This window comes from Nanorana parkeri, unplaced genomic scaffold, assembly GCF_000935625.1.
Source record: "Nanorana parkeri isolate BGI_ZX_2015 unplaced genomic scaffold, ASM93562v1 scaffold795, whole genome shotgun sequence".
NCBI lineage: Eukaryota > Metazoa > Chordata > Amphibia > Anura > Dicroglossidae > Nanorana > Nanorana parkeri.
The window spans coordinates 216,098-233,088 of NW_017307063.1; the positions used below are offsets into that span (position 1 = coordinate 216,098).

Here is a 16,991-nt window from a genome sequence, read left to right on the forward strand (position 1 = left end):
TGGGCGGATCCCGACATCCATGTCGGGATCCGCTCCGGCGTCTCAGTATACCGCGAGCTGTAGCTCGCAGTATACTGAGCTTAGGGTAACGGGAGGATGCTAGTTTGTGTCCTCCTGTTACCCTAAGGAGAACTATGGGGAAAAACACTGACCCCATAGTTCTCCTTTAACAGTTAGGGTACTTAAATTTATTTTTAAGAATTAACTCTTAGTATCACTTTAAGTTAAAGGTGTCCATAGATTTAAGAAAACAATCAGATGTGTAAGCACAATTACAACGCTTACCTTGTTCCTACTCAAATTGGTCAAAACCTTTTGCCAGCAGGTCACAAATACTGATTTTGGCCAGCAGGCGTCAGCTGGACCAACAGACATCAGGTTACTGGCCCATCCACCCAAAAAACAATTTCAAACCCTATAAAAAATCTTTTCTTCACTGACTTCTCAAAAGCTTTAACCATTTACAATCAAAATTTAGCAATGACCATTATTTAAATTTCAGTTATTTTTGTTTCATGATTCAACAGAAATCAAAATCCATAGGAAATGCTATATTTATCAAACTCCTTGATGCACGTCTCTTGTTAACACCATTGCATATATTAGTTTGTATACCTTTTGTTTAACACACTGTAAAAAGTAACATCCCCCAGCATTTTAATATCAGTTATTTTACATCAATGTTTTGTCATTTCAAAGACAACTCGTTAACTACTATCATATACTGTAAAATACCATGCTGATCAAACTTTAATGCACTTTAATGTGCTTTTTTATGCAAGCATATATATTGCCCATTTAAGTATTTGTTGCCTACACCATAAAAATTCGGCAGCCTCTACCATTTCAGTGACAGTTATTATAAGTCTCTGTTTTATATTTCCACAGACAGCTTGTTAAAAATATTACTTTAAAAAAAATCAAAAAAATCAATGTTTATTAAACTCCTCTATGCAAAGCTTTCTCATACCAACATATATATTTGACATTGTAGTCTTTGTTTCCTATATTGTAAATGTAGTCTTTGCATCAAGGTCAAACATTTCCCTATTGAAAATACCTCTTTAGTCCTTCAGCTGAAGGTCTATATTATAAGAGCAGAGTTAATAGATTTCTTTTCTTGATCAGGCTTGTTTTCTGTGGTATTATTCAGTACTACCACCAAGTCTTTACATATTTCAATTAAACAAAAATTGTACTTCAGTATAGTACGGCATACAATAACATTTCCAGGGTGGTAAAAAAAACAACTGTTCAGTATTAACCTGAAAGAACCTAACATAAATCTATGTTCTAAGCTACATATATAAATATCTTGTTAAAGCTGTGATTTAAAAATTTTAAATGTTAACAATTCTAATATATGCAGCAAGTAGATTTTTGATGAGTAAATACATTGGCTTTTTATATGATTAGAATTTCCCATTATGAGAAACAATTGTAGGATTACAGTCCTATGTTAACACACTTTCAGGTGGAAGGGAATGCTTTCACCGATCACACATCTATATTACACTTCTGAGATATTACACAGAATTTTTAGAGCATTATTACTTTGTTTTTATTTAGTATAAGCTGCCCTGTTTTGAGAGAAATATTGCATTGCAGAACTCCTTATTGTTAAGTTCACACCACAAAACAGTGCACTGCAGCATACGTTGCAGCACAGGGGCATTGTGAAGGTGTACGGAGGTGCCATTCACATGGAATGCAACCACAACGTGATGTTATCACAGCAGCCTAGTGTGAATAGACCATTTTTTATGATAGTTGCCTGAATGTTACTGTCCTTTCTGAATCACTGACCCGGAACAAGTATTTAGATCATGAAAGTCAAAATGATTTGCAAATGCACTTAGTGATTTAAAGTACTGAACCCACAAGATCACCTTGATAATCAGGAAACCAGTACATTCGGATGTCAACAAGGGCAATTGCCATTCTTTCTCAGTGGTGTTTCTTTTAACACAACAATTATGAATGTGTAAGGGTTAAGTGGATCCTAGCCTCTGAATCAGTTTGCCCTTTGGGCCCCTCAAATATGATGAGTTTAAAGTAGGAATGAAAGCCCTACTTGGACACCCATCTAAAACCACATTCAAAGCCTTAAGAACTCTAAATTCAACTTTATTGCCCCAAGTCATGAAAATCAACAAGTATCAATTTGAATTTTGTTAAATTCAAATGAAATTGATTAGATGGTAAATGGGCCTTAGGGACTACGGGCAGGGATATTTAAGTCTAATATCTCCATTTAGGACAAGGGCTGGAGGATGTGCTATTGTGAGTTGGCAGTGTGGTGAAACAACTTGTCAGGAAGGTGAAGCTGGTCCGTGTGGCAAGAATTCTGCGTGAGCACCAGCCCGTAACTGTCTGACCTTGGCTCATCCCCTATCTACGCCTTTGCCTGCTGCATTCTACCTTACTAATCTGGCCTGTCCCCGATTCCCTCTCTGTCTGCGGCATTAGTTCTATCCTGCCTGACCATTGCTGTCTCTGGCTTATTCCTGGGCCTCTCTATGTGGGGACCGACATTCCTTGTCAGTTCCAGTCTCCAGACATCTGTATCCACTAGATCTGGTGGCATCAGTGACAACATCACCCAATGGCACTTATGCCACTCTTTCTTCCTTGCACTGCATGTTCCATTCTACAGGAGTACTTGGATAGGAACAGCAAGAGAGGCCATCTCAGGCTCCCATCAAGGTACATTCCTTTTGCATTCACAATGAATTGTATGAGGAAGAAAATCAAACAAATTACTGTATGCCCTAGTCTGGAGAAAATTCTTAATTTTTGCACACATGTTAAAATCTGAATTTTTGGCTAGAAAATAACTTAAAACCCACAAACAATTATATATTTTCTGAAAGAGGTCGTGTAGCAAAATAAAATGCTAGTTGCAATTTTTTATGACGCACGATTTTATGCAAATGTTTTAAACCAATATTTGTAGGATAAAATAAACTAAAATACATTTTAGTGCATAGAAACAGAATAAAATATCCAACTTTTTGGTTAAAAAAATTAAAGGAACACTTTTTAATCAGAGTATAGCATCAAGTCAATGAAACTCCTGGGATATTGATCAGGTCAGTTAAGTAACAGAGGGGGTTGTTATTCAGTTTCAGCTGCTTTGGTGTTAATGAAATTAACAACAGGTGCACTAGATGGGAAACAATGAGACGACCTCCAAAACAGGAATAGTTTTACAGGTGGAGGCCACTGACATTGTTTTCCCTACTTGTCTTTTCTAACTGTTTTTTCACTAGTTTTGCATTTGGCTAGAGTTAGTGTCACTACTGGTAGCATGAGGCGATACCTGGACCCTATAGAGGTTGCACAGGCATACCAACTCCTCCAGGATGGCGCATCGATACGTGCCATTGCCAGAAGGTTTGCTGTGTCTCCTAGCACAGTCTCAAGAGCATGGAGGAGATTCCAGAGCACAGGCAGTTACTCTAGGAGAGCTGGACAGGGCCGTAGAAGGTCCTTAACCCGTCAGCAGGACCGGTATATGCTCCTTTGTGCAAGGAGGAACAGGATGAGCACTGCCAGAGCCCTACAAAATTACCTCCAGCACGCCACTGTTGTAATTGTCTCTGACCAAACAATCAGAAACAGACTTCATGAGGGTGACCTGAGGGCCCGACGTCCTTTAGTGAGCCCTGTACTCACTGCTTGGCAGCATGGAGGTCGATTGGCATTTGCCATTGAACACCAGAATTGGCAGGTCCGCCACTGGCACCCTGTGCTTTTCACAGATGAGAGCAGGTTCTCCCTGAGCACATGTGGCAGACATGAAAGGGTCTGGAGAAGCCGTGGAGAACATTATGCGGCCTGTAACAACGTTCAGCATGACCGGTTTGGTGGCGGGTCAGTTATGGTCTGGTGAGGCATATCCATGGAGGGATGCACAGACCTCTACAGGCTAGACAATGGCCCTCTGACTGCCATTAGGTATCGGGATGAAATCCTTGGACCCATTGTCAGACCCTACGCTGGTGCAGTGGGTCCTAGGTTCCTCCTGGTGCATGACAATGCCCGGCCTCATGTGGCAAGAGTATGCAGCCAGTTCCTTGAGGATGAAGGAATTGATACCATTGAATGTCCCCAACGCTCGCCTGACCTGAATCCAAAGGAACATCTCTGGGGCATTATGTCTCAGTCCATCTGATGCCGCCAGGTTGAACCTCAGTCTGTTTAGGAGCTCAGTGATGCCCCGGTCCAGATCTGGGAGGAGATACCCCAGGACACGATCCGTCGTCTTATTAGGAGCGTGCCCCGACGTTGTCAGGCATCCATACAAACACGTGGGGGGCCATACAAACTACTGAGTACCATTTTGAGTTGCTGCAATTAAATTTCAGCACAATTTACTAGCCTGCTGCATCATATGTTCACTTTGATTTTTGGTTGATCATTTTTCATTCCATCAAACAAAGTGGCATCCTTTTGTTCCTAACAGATTACCAAGTCCAGTATACAGTAGATATCCAGCATATTTTTCCCCATTGAGATCTGATGTGTTTTCAAAGTGTTCCTTTAAGTTCTTTGAGCAGTTTTTTTGTGGGGGTGGGGTGTTAAGCAATGTGTACATGTAAAATGTGCATTTTAACATGTGTGCAAAGAATGCAAAAGGTAGCGAAAGGGTTAAGTCATGGGCCTCACTTTCATCTTTCTTTACCTCCTTATAGAGTACTGCAATCTTCTGCATTCTGCTACAGTTACTTATAAGGAGGGTCAGCTCTCTTTGCATACATGGCCACTTTTTGGCTATAGCCGCAGCCAAGAGGTGATATTGGAAGGAAGCAGAGGGAGTGACTGGCTGCGCTGCTCCGTTGAAAACAGGGTTTTGATTCCCTGCAAAAAATAAAATCACAGAATGCCTCTGTCTATGCACATTATTTTCCAAGCATCTTCCTTTAATTTTCAAAGAAAAAGTAGCAAGTCTGCTTTAATTACTGGTGTTCTTACAATTAATGTGAAACATAAACCATTAGTCAATTTAAAAAGGACAATCAGTTGGTTCTCGGCATGGTTTTCAAGTGTTCTTGTCTTACAAATTAGCATTTTCAATAAAGCCTGTTGAGAAAATTCTAATTACACCTGCAGTTCTCTTTGTACGCTAGTAAGCTCAACTACAACAACTTCCAGGGTGGCTCTCCCTAGAAAGCAGTCTTGTTTTGTTCTTCCAGCATGTCAAACATGTTCCTTCTCCCAGGCACAGTGTGTGGAATGGTGTGTCCGACAGCCCACAGGATCAGCTGTGGGATTCTCACAGCTGCAAGCATTCTTTTGGGAACCCAGCACTCTTCTTTATCCCTGTCATTTAATGTAATTACAGAAGTCTCTCAAGCGTCACTAATGTCATTTGCACATTTTTACAGCTGAAGTGAAAAGAATAGCTCAGATGTATACAGCAGCCTACGCACTTTTACCAAAGTGAAAGATAAAAACATAAAGACAGAAATACAGAAAGAGGTATAATCATGCAAATTCAAGAGCAGATAGATCAGTCTTATTCTAGAAGCCAGGAAGTTTAGAGTTACAGAATGTGCACTTCCACTGACAGGCTCCCTTAAAATGTATTAGGTGCACTGGCTACTGGGATTCTGACATACACACTAAGTATGGTACAGCAATATTGTGTGTTGTGGTGACAAAAAAATAGGATTTTTGTACTCACCGTAAAATCCTTTTCTCTCCGTTCATTGAAGGACACAGGGCAACAGATCGTAGATCCTGAATGGTAGGGTATATCGCCACCTGCAGGAGTAGGACGCTAGGCACATAACAAAAAGACAAGACAGCCTAGGGGCGGCCCCTGCTGGTGGCCCAACCCCTCACTTGCTGACAAGTCTCCAGTAAGTAACAAGCAGTTAGGAGTACACACCCAACATAGAGGGCGGGACCTGTGTCCTTCAATGAACGGAGAGAAAAGGATTTTACGTTGAGTACAAAAATCCTATTTTCTCTCCCGTTCATTGAAGGACACAGGGCAACAGATCGTAGATCATGAACATCACAAAGAGCTGAAGGAGTCTTTTATTTTAAAAAATGCCCACAGACTGTGAGTCTCTTCTGTCGTAGATCCTCCATTTTTTTGTTTTTTGTACACATTCAGCTCAATAAAATTCCTTGCCAAGACAAATCACTCCTGTATGCATGCACCGGAGTTACTTCATCCATGGCCAGCCAATCAAGTGGCCGAAGGATCAGAACCTGAAAGAAGACATGGAAGCGCCCGCAAAGTTAGAGAGCATGGACACTACAGTACCGGAGGGGATCACTTTGCCAGTTAATACTGCCATAACATGCTGTGCGTACTAGCCATAGGTATTGCTACGGGGGGGGGGCATTTGCACCCCGTAGGTTATTTCTTGCCCCCCGTGTGCACCCCCGAGTCCCCTTTAAGTACAATAAAAGGGAAAGAGGGGTGGGATCCTGTTGTGGGCATAGTATTACAGGGGGAGACAGGGGTGGTACAGTCTGAGAGGTACTTTGATGAGATGGGAGTTGTGACAAGATTATGGGTTTGTGATAGGAACTGCGGTGAGATGGGGGCTGTGAGCAGAGTTGGTAGGTGGTGTGATGGTGGTAATGGTGCTGTGTTGGGAGGTGTTGTGGTGGCAACAGCAGCACCAGTTGTTGCTGAGAGAGTGGCGAAGGCAGGGGAAGGGATGTTTACAGTCATGGTAGTTAAATGGGGTGGGGGGGAGTTCTGGGATGTACAGCGGTGGTTATGGACAATACTGTGAGAAGGGTGCCGTGTGTGAAAGGTAAAATAATTTATGGCCCATGCACTCTTTCAACAAGTCCACCATCAATATGGTGGCAAGATCGCACGGTAGTGGCAGCACATAACTAACTACAGTGCATTCACAAGATCTCAACCATATTGATTTTGGTTCCAATACTGTGCTCACCATTGCTACGAAACTTAGATGTCATCACAAAGAAGTCCAGAGGTTGAACATATTATTTCAAAAACTGTGTTTCAAAGTAAGAACTTTGACTTCAGCTACCACAAAATTATTTAGATGTAAAAAAAGTAATGCTTATTCTCTAATAATACCTTGCCCATTATATCTCAATTTCAACCTGAAACTAAGGAGGAAACAGAAATTCCATGTTACACAGACAAATTTAGCTGGCCATACACTTATACAGATCTACAGATTTTCTATGGTTAGATGGAAAAAGTGCAACACATTCCTCCATCTACTCTAATCTGTGTGGATGGAGGACTCTCCCAATAGGCCAAGCTTCAGTATCTTACTAGTCAGCCCCACTAGCAATACCTCATTTTGTGGTAGAATATAAAACTTTGGGTCACATCGGGTAAATATATACCAAACATGTCAAGCCTGAAAATTGTGTGCGTCCGTGAAACTGCAAAAAACTACAATACCCAAAATTTCCCATAGGCGGTGCTTTAAAAGGTTTTACTGCTCATCAGTTTAGTAGAGCTGCAGCTAACGATTATTTTCAAAATCGATTAGTTGGCCGATTATTAAGTTCGATTAATCGATTATTGAAAAAGTTGACAACTTTTTCAATAATCGATTATAATTGATTATGTCGATTAGTTGTTGCAGCCCTACAGTTTAGTGTTAACAGTGATTGATGGGCCTAGAATTGTTGCTCTCATTGCGATTTTCACGGCAATAGGCGACATGTGTGGTGCAATTTTCGTTTTTGTGAGTAGGCGCACCGGAAGTGTGTTTGCGCTTGTATGTGTGTGTACGTGGGGGCGGAGGGACTTTACGAATGTTTTTTTATATGTTATTTTAATTTTTTGATTAAATTTTTTTTTACATTCAATTTTATTGCTATCACAGTGCTTACAAGCCCCTATGTAGTAGCAAATATGATGTGACTGGTCCTCTTTATGGAGACATCAGGGGACTTTCAGAATCCTAATGTCACCTAGAACCCCAAAGAAGCTTATGAATAGTGATGGGCCGAGCGTTCGATTCGAACATGAGTTCGAATCGAACATCGGCAGTTCGAGCGCTCGTCAAACGCCGAACTTTATGGGATGTTCGCGGTTTGTTCGACCGCGGACATTCCATAGTTTAAAATGCCCACTGAAGCTCTGATTTGTTAAAGTCTTGCACCTGACCACAGGTCAGGTGCAAGACTTTGCCCAATCAGGGTTCAGCGGAGGAGGGGCCTGAGCGGCCCATCCCTACTTATGAAGCAGCAATCTGCTTCATAACAGTCCATCACAATGTAAAGTAAATGTTAAACAGCGTAACTATAAGAAAAAGCAGCACTCCTATGTCAATTGGAGGTCGGTGTGTAATCTTTAATTCATCAAATCGGCATACAGAATATGTCTCAAAGAAAATCACTCACACGTTTCATGCATATTTGCACTTAATTATAAGGCTCTATGATTAAGCACATGTATACGTAAAACGTGTCAGTGATTTTGTCTGAGACATATGCTGTATGCTGACTGATGAATTAAAGATTACAAATAGATCTTCGATTGACACAGGAGTGCCACGTTTTCTTATAGTTACAGTGTATTTCATGGCTGGTGGTGAGCTGGTGTGTAAACCCTGTTAGCGGATCCAAGTGAAGCCCCCATTACACGTACTTGAAGGGCCCATTCACACCAAAACTGGACAGAAGTCATGAGGCAACGTTGTGTTCTGTTTCGTTGCATTTCCCATTCTGTTTTTGACACATTTCGTTACATTCTGCTTGAAAAAAACGAGACTATGCTCTACTTATTTTTTCAGCACACTGCAGCGTAACGCAACACAACGCAGCATTGTGAACTGGTCCCATTCACACCCATAAATGTTTTGGGTTACCTTCCATTGGCATCTCTTGACATCCCTTGAAAATCAGATGCTAATGGATTCAGTGTGAATGGGGCTTCCATGTTAAACAGATAAGCCCCTTTAAAATGGCTTTTGGAGCAGGCGGGACATTAGCACACATTATGACACTGAAGTCTCCAAGAAAAGTTCTGAGATTTAATGCATGTGCACCCAGCCAAAAATAAAACATAAAATAGCAATTTATGAGATGAGATAAAACATGATAGGATTACTGATGGTAGAATGGTAAGTTTAAATGTCTTTAGAATAAAAACAAGGATAATGACATATTTCCATTAGACTGTACCTTTCTGAGAGCGCAATGCATGTTTCTGCAAAAAGTCCAGCATCTGGGCCAGTGCTTTCTTGTTGCAGTGAGTGGAAAGCTCCTCATCACATTCATAACAACTGAAAAGACAGGATATATGTCTTGGTGATACTTACATGCTTTTAAACGTAAAACTACATATTGGGGTAAAAAAAACACTAAAGCAAAATCCCTTAAAAAGGACCTTGCTTTAAAACAAGGGCTTTGGGCTGTTAATAAATATAAGAAAACAACATTATTCTTCTTCCAGCAATGTGGGAGCAGGTAATAGGAAGCCTTGGGTTTGATGCCCTTGTTATGTCCATCCTTTCACTAATAATAGCACAGCTTACAAAGCACAAAATGCTCCAACTGTATTATAGGAGCACTGCATTTTCTTTCTGTAAGTCCTAATTCACACTGAGCGTTTTGTAACGCTCCAAAAATCTGCCCCCCACTCCGAAAAAAATCCCATTTATTTCTATGGCCCTGTTCACATCTGAGCGTTTTATCGCAATAAGCAAAACGCCTGTCGCTGGGAAAACTACACAAGCTTTTTATAGCATATTACAGCTTGTTTTGGCCCCATAGACTCAAATCGAAATCGATTGAAAACGCCCGTTTACTGTGTTTTTGCACGTTTTTATGCACTTTTTCTTATTAACATCAATGAGCTACAATCTACTCACAAAAACGCGATTTTTGTCATATGCGCATAAAAAAAACTCATAAAAACGCTGTCGCCTAGGTGTAAAACCAGGCCTTCAAGAAAAACTATGAGGCGAGTGATTTTCACTCAACCTCATAGTTCGAGCCGACGTGTGACAATGAAACTGTCACAGGTCGGCTCAATAGATCGGGAAATGAGCGAACACATACTGGCACTCGCTCACTTCTTGATCCTGTCCCTGCAGAGAGCCGTGACGGTCACTCATAGCTCCCTGCAGTGATTCCCCCCTTCCCCGCTCTGATCCTCCAGCACTGACTGGCGGAACGGATGGGGGAGGGGGTGGGTACAGCTGGCTCTGCCTCTAGATAGATAGGCAGAGCCAGCTGTCTCTCACGCAGCTGGGTGGATCGACAGTAATGCCGGGACTCCTGGTTTGCATATATAATGAATACATTTTCAAGCTGGCCAACTGCTTCCAGGTGATCCTTCTCTAGCCTTTCCCTACTCTACTCAATACCAAATGCTTACTTGCTTACTGCATACTTTAGTGGACATATAAGATTCTGAATTCTCTTCTACATATATTGTAAGATAAAAAAAATCCAAGAATCCCTGTTTTTAGGCAAAGTATTGCTTGAAATATAGACGAGTGTACAGAAGTGGATTCCCCCCTCCCCGCTCCGATCCACCAGGGCTGACTGGCGGAACGGATGGAGGAGGGGGCGGGTACAGCTGGCTCTGCCTCTAGATAGGCAGAGCCAGCTGTCACTCACGCAGCTGGGCTGATCTCGACATCGATGTCGGGATCCGCTCCGGCTGCGGCGTCTCAGTATACCGCGAGCTGTAGCTCGCGCTATACTGAGCGGTGGGTCACGGGAGGACGCTAGTTGATGTCCTCCTGTGACCCTCAGGAGAACTATGGGGAAAAACACTTACCCCATAGTTCTCCTTTAAGGTTTGTTTGTTTTTTTTCATTCTTTCACATGTGCCTGCTACAAATACGCAGACTGTCTAGAAGATATGGACACAAATAAAAAACAATTAAGTCTTTTTAAACTAGATTCAAAATAACCAAATGTTGACAATTAAAAAAAAAAGTCTCCTTTTTTACCTCAGTTATGTTCACCTGATCCTGGAAACTTTGCACGTGTGTTTGTTAGCAAAGAGATAAACAAACATGTTCAGCAGTCGTTATACTACATACACCATGACTTTTTACCATGCATTCAATTTGCTCTGCATACCAGTTTTGGAAAAGCTCTAGTCTGAAAGCATCTGTATTTAGGAACAAAACGTACAGAGGTGGATTTGCTAGGCGCTACCCAACAGCTCATCAGTTATCCATAACCTGATGCACTAGTCAGTGACATCTGCAAGTGCAGCAGGCCAGTACACCAGTGAAACCCACTGTACACGTGCATAATGCCGGTTAGCGAGATGTTAGACTATAAGGACAGGTGCACACCTATGCGTTTGCAGTTGCGCACAATTTTTTGGGCGTGTTTTTTCCTTTTAAAAACGCGTGTTCTTCCTGCATAGAGATGTTTATGGGACCAAAACCACACAACATCCGCCTGAAAATAGCTCATGCATTTTTTGCGTAAAAGGCGTTTTCATACTCATGACACAACTGTGTGAACAGTCGCCATTGATTTGCATGTAAATGTGTGTTTTGCGTGTTTGCATGTGACTAGATCCACACGTAAAAACGCTCAGGTGTGAACCAAGCCTATGACCGCTTTAACGCTAAGGGGTCTATTTTGAAACAATTCACAGGGCCCTGAGAATATCTGTGAACATTAAGTTTGTGCTAATAATGGCAAAAACAAACATTCGTAATACATTTTCTTTTTAGGTCGAATGTATTGTGATACAATGCTGCATTATGGCCACTAAATGGAGCTGCAAGGCATAAGAAATAACTATTTATATCCTGTGCTGCTCAGCGCTAACTAGTGGCCGTAACACAGCATTACAACACAATAAACTCAACCTGAAAATAAAGTTTAAAGATATACGCAGGGTAAAGGGCCCTGCAAATTGTTTATAAATAGAACCCTTAAGCTTAAACTTTGCCATTTTGTTTTCTAAGTCTAGCAGTTGCCATGCTTAATGATGTACAAAAAAAGAATAGTAAACAACATTTGTATGGTGTATCCTTGGAAGTTGCAGTCATCGACTACGACTGGCTGCCACTTCCTCAAAGCAACAACTAATCTCTTCACATATGCAAAGGTTCTTTAGTTTTTTTAAATATAACAAGACACTTGCACAGTAATATAAGTGAAATTTAATCAGTACTTACCAAATGACCCATGTACTAAGGTTGACTGCAACGCAGTGTGGCACAGTGTGTGACGTTTGAAAATGTTTCATGGAGTGCTGGTATTCTGAGTTGGTGCTACAGCCCTAAATGCATAAAAAATCAACATATAGCATTAATATTCTAGCAGATTTAGAACATGTAAAGAACTGTTCCTTACAAAAAAGTACCTTTCTCCATAGTCATTGTTAAGATTTTGTTGTTACTTTGTACCCATGACCACTGGTTGGGTAGAATTAGACTTATGTGTGCTGTGCTGCTTCACATTGTGCCAGTCATCAAATAGAACATCTATTTATCTATATATAAAATACAGTAACAAAAACAGAAAGCAAACATGGAAAAAAATACTTTTAGGTAAATGTTACCAGAATACAAAATGTGTGCTCAATGGAACTACACTAAAGTACTTGTAGTTGATTGAATAGTGTTATCATGTCATTGCTGCATGTGATCACACAAATCTCACACCCAAGTGGAGCTATTGGGTATGCAAGTCTACAGAGCTCACAATCTGGAGGGATAGGAAGGTTATAATGTTCAGCCTTACAGACCTGAGGAGTTTTGCAAAGTCTAAATCCAAGTGGCATGATGAGACCATCATGAACTCTGCCTTACAGAGCCTCGACCACAGCGGGATGTTGAGGACATAATATGCAGCCTAACAGAGTCCATATCATAGTGGAAATGAGAGATGATAATATTTAGCCTTTCAAAGCCTAAACATTAGTGGGATAAAGAGGTCACCGTTTACAGGTATTCAGGCACATGCCTTACAAGCCTCCAAGTGACACTATACTCAGGAGTTAAATCTTAAAAATGCATTTAAGTACTTTAACTATTAACAGAAATGTAGCTTATTTCACATAATTCAACAGTAGATCCTCAAATCATCTCTTAACTGGTGCTGACACTTTCCTTCCTTCTGGAGGGTGGCTACTTTTATTCCCCATGGCTCCTGTAGCCATTGCTCCAAATTCACTCCCGTGATAGACTGCAATCTCACGTTTAGTTAGATAATTTGTAATGAAGTTGTAGTTTTAACTCGTTTCTACTTGACAACACACACAGGGACCATGGGGACCAAAAGTAACCACCCTCCAGAAGGACAGTGTCAGCATGAATTCAGAGATGATTTGAGGATTTACAGCCGAGTGATACAGAAATAAGATACATTATTGTTAATAGTTAGGGTACTTGAATGCATTTTTAAGATTAGGGATGCACCGATATATCGGCCGCCAAAACATTTAGGCCTAAAATAGCACTTTTGGCTAAATGCCGAAAGTTCCATTTTCCTGCCGATACATCGGCGCATCCATGCTTTCTCTCCTCCCTGCTCGGCGCTGCCCTGTGTCCCAGTGGGGAGAAGAGAAACTGTGACAGCCAGCCGACTGCTGCGGGAGGAGAGCGCTGTGAGCGGCCTCCTATCACAGTCCAGCAGAGCAGTGTGTGGGCGGAGACAGGCCGCGCTATCACAGGAGGCTGAGCTCTCCTCCCTGCACCACTCGATCAGCCTCCTGTGACAGTGTGTCAGAGAGGAGAGCAAGGTACAAACACTCAGCGATCGCTGAGTGTATTGTAGATAATTGAGGACGTGGTATGTGTACTATATCCTCAATTATGAATGAATGGGAAGTGATCTACATCACCTCCTGTTCATTCACGATTGTAGTTATAGTAAACACACAATGTTCTCATGTTATGAATGAACAGGAACACTCATAAAGGATTCCTGTTCATTGATAACAGGGGATACAGAAAAAGAGATAGAGGACTCTGTGTCCTAAATCTCTTTTTCTATTTTAAAAGGGAAATATCAGGGGTCTGCTTAGACCCCCAATATTTCCCCGAAGCCCCTAAAAGTAAAGTCAAAAATTAAAACATTTATATTTCAAAGTTTTTATTGGTTTTCCATAAGATATAGCATGTTTTAATACCAGTTTTTAACATATATCTCAAAAAAATAGAAAATTCAGTATTTCTCAAATCAACATTATTTCCCCGCATCCCCCAACCCTTCCATAGGCCATCAAAGCTATCACCAAGGGAGAGAGAGGGGAAAACCAGTTGTGTTATTAACATTCATCTTTGCCCCTGCCCTCGTTCACCTGCAGGGGCTCACTCACGCCTCTCGATATAGGTACAGCTGCTTTCGCTATATGAGAGCTTATGGAAAAACTTTTTACTGTACAGAAAAAGGAAAAAACAAACAAAGAAGATAAAAAATCATATTATATATAGAGATTAAAACATTAATTATGGTTTCCTTTGATTCCAAGCAGCAGAACAGATATGCTTAAGCTAAAGCATCGGGAATGATACTATGTGCATTTGAGATCTCTTGGTATTTCAACCGAGGCTCCCATACTGCTTCAAATTCTGCATAGCTATCCTGCAAAATGCTATATAGTTTCTCGTGGATCATGATCCAGTTCACTTTAGACAGCACCAGAGAGAATGGAACCTTTTCAGCTTTCCAGGACCGAGCTATTGATGTCTTAGCCGCCAGGAAAAAAAAAGATACAAGTTTGCTCTGCGTTCTAGAGATGTCCGGGACTGATTTGTTTAGTAATATATACTGTGGGTCTCTGGGGATATAGATCCCGAGAATCCTAGAAAGCAGGGCAAACAACTTGTTCCAGAAAGGTCGTAATCCTGGGCACTGCCACCAGACATGGAGCATAGTGCCTTGCTGTTTACAGCCCCTGAAGCATAACGAAATGACGCCTGGGCCCATATTCGCTAATTTTGCTGGCACAAAATACCATCGAGAAAAAACCTTGTAGTTGGCTTCTAAAAGAGAAACATTTAACAATCCCTTGGTTGATCTTTTAGAACACTGTTGCCATTCTTCTAGGGTGAGTGGCATCCCTATTTCTATCTCCCAAGCCACCATAAAAACATTTAATAAAAAACGAATAATAAAAATAAAAAAATTAAAAAAGGTTTATAAAAAATAAAAATAAAATATTTAAAAAAAATGTGTTTTTTTTTTAAACATTTTCGGTTTCGGCCTGACAATTTTTTTTATTTCGGTTTTGAAATTTCCATTTCGGTGCACCTCTATTTAAGATTTAACTTTAGTGTCACTTTCAGAACTGTTATCTCTCCAAGCCTGCTGTGATTGAAGATCCAATACGCAAACAATTCATGGTATATTCTCACTTACAATACCAAGACCACCATTGCCCTATTATAAAAATGGTAACCCAGCCAGGACTACCAAAATTGCAAAGATCACAATATCCACCTTTTACATGTTTGAAGTCCACCATTGTCCTATTATAAAAATGGTAACCCAGCCAGTACTACCAAAATTGCAACCATCACAATATCCACCTTTTACATGTTTGAAGTCCACCATTGCCCTATTATAAAAATTGTAACCCAGCCAGGACTACCAAAATTGCAACCATCACAATATCCACCTTTTACATGACCTGGACCATATCATTATTAATCAATTCTCATTTAAAGCATAAGCTCTTTGTAAAGCACCATGTAAAAGATTGCTGTCAATGTCCAACCATAACACCAATGAAGTGCCCCACAAGTATTACATTAAAACTCCACAGATACCATACTGCTTCTCTACCACACGGAACAAGAAAAGTGGTAGCACATGGCATTTTACATTCTCTACTTCCTGTCCCGTGTGGGTGGTGTTGTCTTGATAAACATAGATATATATATATATATTGTTATGCACAATTTAAAAACAATAAGTAGGTTAGTTGTTATTATCACCAAGTAAAAATTCACTAGCTAGCGAAATATCTATGTATACTTCACATCATCTGTATACATATACAGTATGACTACAGAGCATGGAAGACCTAGCCGTATTAAGTAGACAAATGAATCCACTAGTATGCATAGCCTTTAACTAACCCAGGGTCAACGACTGGTTGTGCCAAATGTGATATAAATAGACATGGTAATTATATGGGCAGATTTAAAAATGTAAACAACTTCAGTTGGTGTATGCAACTTCCAAATAGGATACAAAAAGAACACAAACACGTCTCTGGCAATAGTTGTATTATTGTATACTCCAAAAAGGTGTGCAAACCTGGGAGCTGAAAAAGAAAAAGAGGCCAGGAGTTCATCCTATTTGCTCTCTCCATAACAGTACTTACTTCTTGCCAACTTCAGCTTCCACACCATTTCCTGACAATTTAAGAGCCACTTTACTATAGTATTTATTTCCCAGTGCCTCAAAGTTATTGAGAATTAGTGCTCTACATTCAAATCTGCAACTTGCAAACATAAACTTTGTAGGATAAAAAAAAAGTCACAGACAGAACCAATCTACATTAACAAACCTATCAAAAAGAATAATTTTTTAAAGGTAAGACAAACAAATAATAACAAGGAATGCATGCTACCCAGTGGAATGGAGGACCTCAACGTGAAGATTTAAAAGTGGCTTTAGTCCTCTTTTGGGTCAAATGAGTACATTTACGAATGTCCTCCTGTGACCCAAACCTAGTATATAGCGGGCTACTGCCCACTATTTGCTGACATAGCAGCACTACACCACCGCAAAGAATCATCCCAACAATACTGCTTGATTGACCAGTGGTGGAACTACCGCCGGTGCAGCCGGTGCGGGCGCACCAGGGCCTCGGCCTGGGGGGGCCCAGCACAGTCCCAGCACCGGATCGGTATCCAGCGGCCAGCCCCCTATGAAGACAGAAGACCAGCCAGAAGAGGTAAGGGTAAATAATTCATTAAAATAATAATTATTAATTAAATAATTATTTGTAGCCTAATGTTGTATAAAGTACTGTTGCACAATGCACAGAATACTACAAATCTCAGCAGTACTTTATACAGAAATGCTAT

The 16,991-nt window shown here is 40.8% G+C and overlaps 1 protein-coding gene across 1 annotated transcript in view; it reads right to left on the reverse strand.

The window, feature by feature from the left end:
- Nucleotides 1-16,991, reverse strand: part of USP45 (ubiquitin specific peptidase 45) — a 116,778-nt gene that overhangs the window by 90,817 nt on the left and 8,970 nt on the right. The window contains exons 4-5 of the mRNA XM_018564919.1: nucleotides 12,123-12,226; nucleotides 9,148-9,248 (exon numbers count right to left, since the gene is read on the reverse strand). Of these exons, the coding sequence (XP_018420421.1) occupies nucleotides 9,148-9,248; nucleotides 12,123-12,226 (205 nt within the window). The remainder of the gene's footprint in view (nucleotides 1-9,147; nucleotides 9,249-12,122; nucleotides 12,227-16,991) is intronic.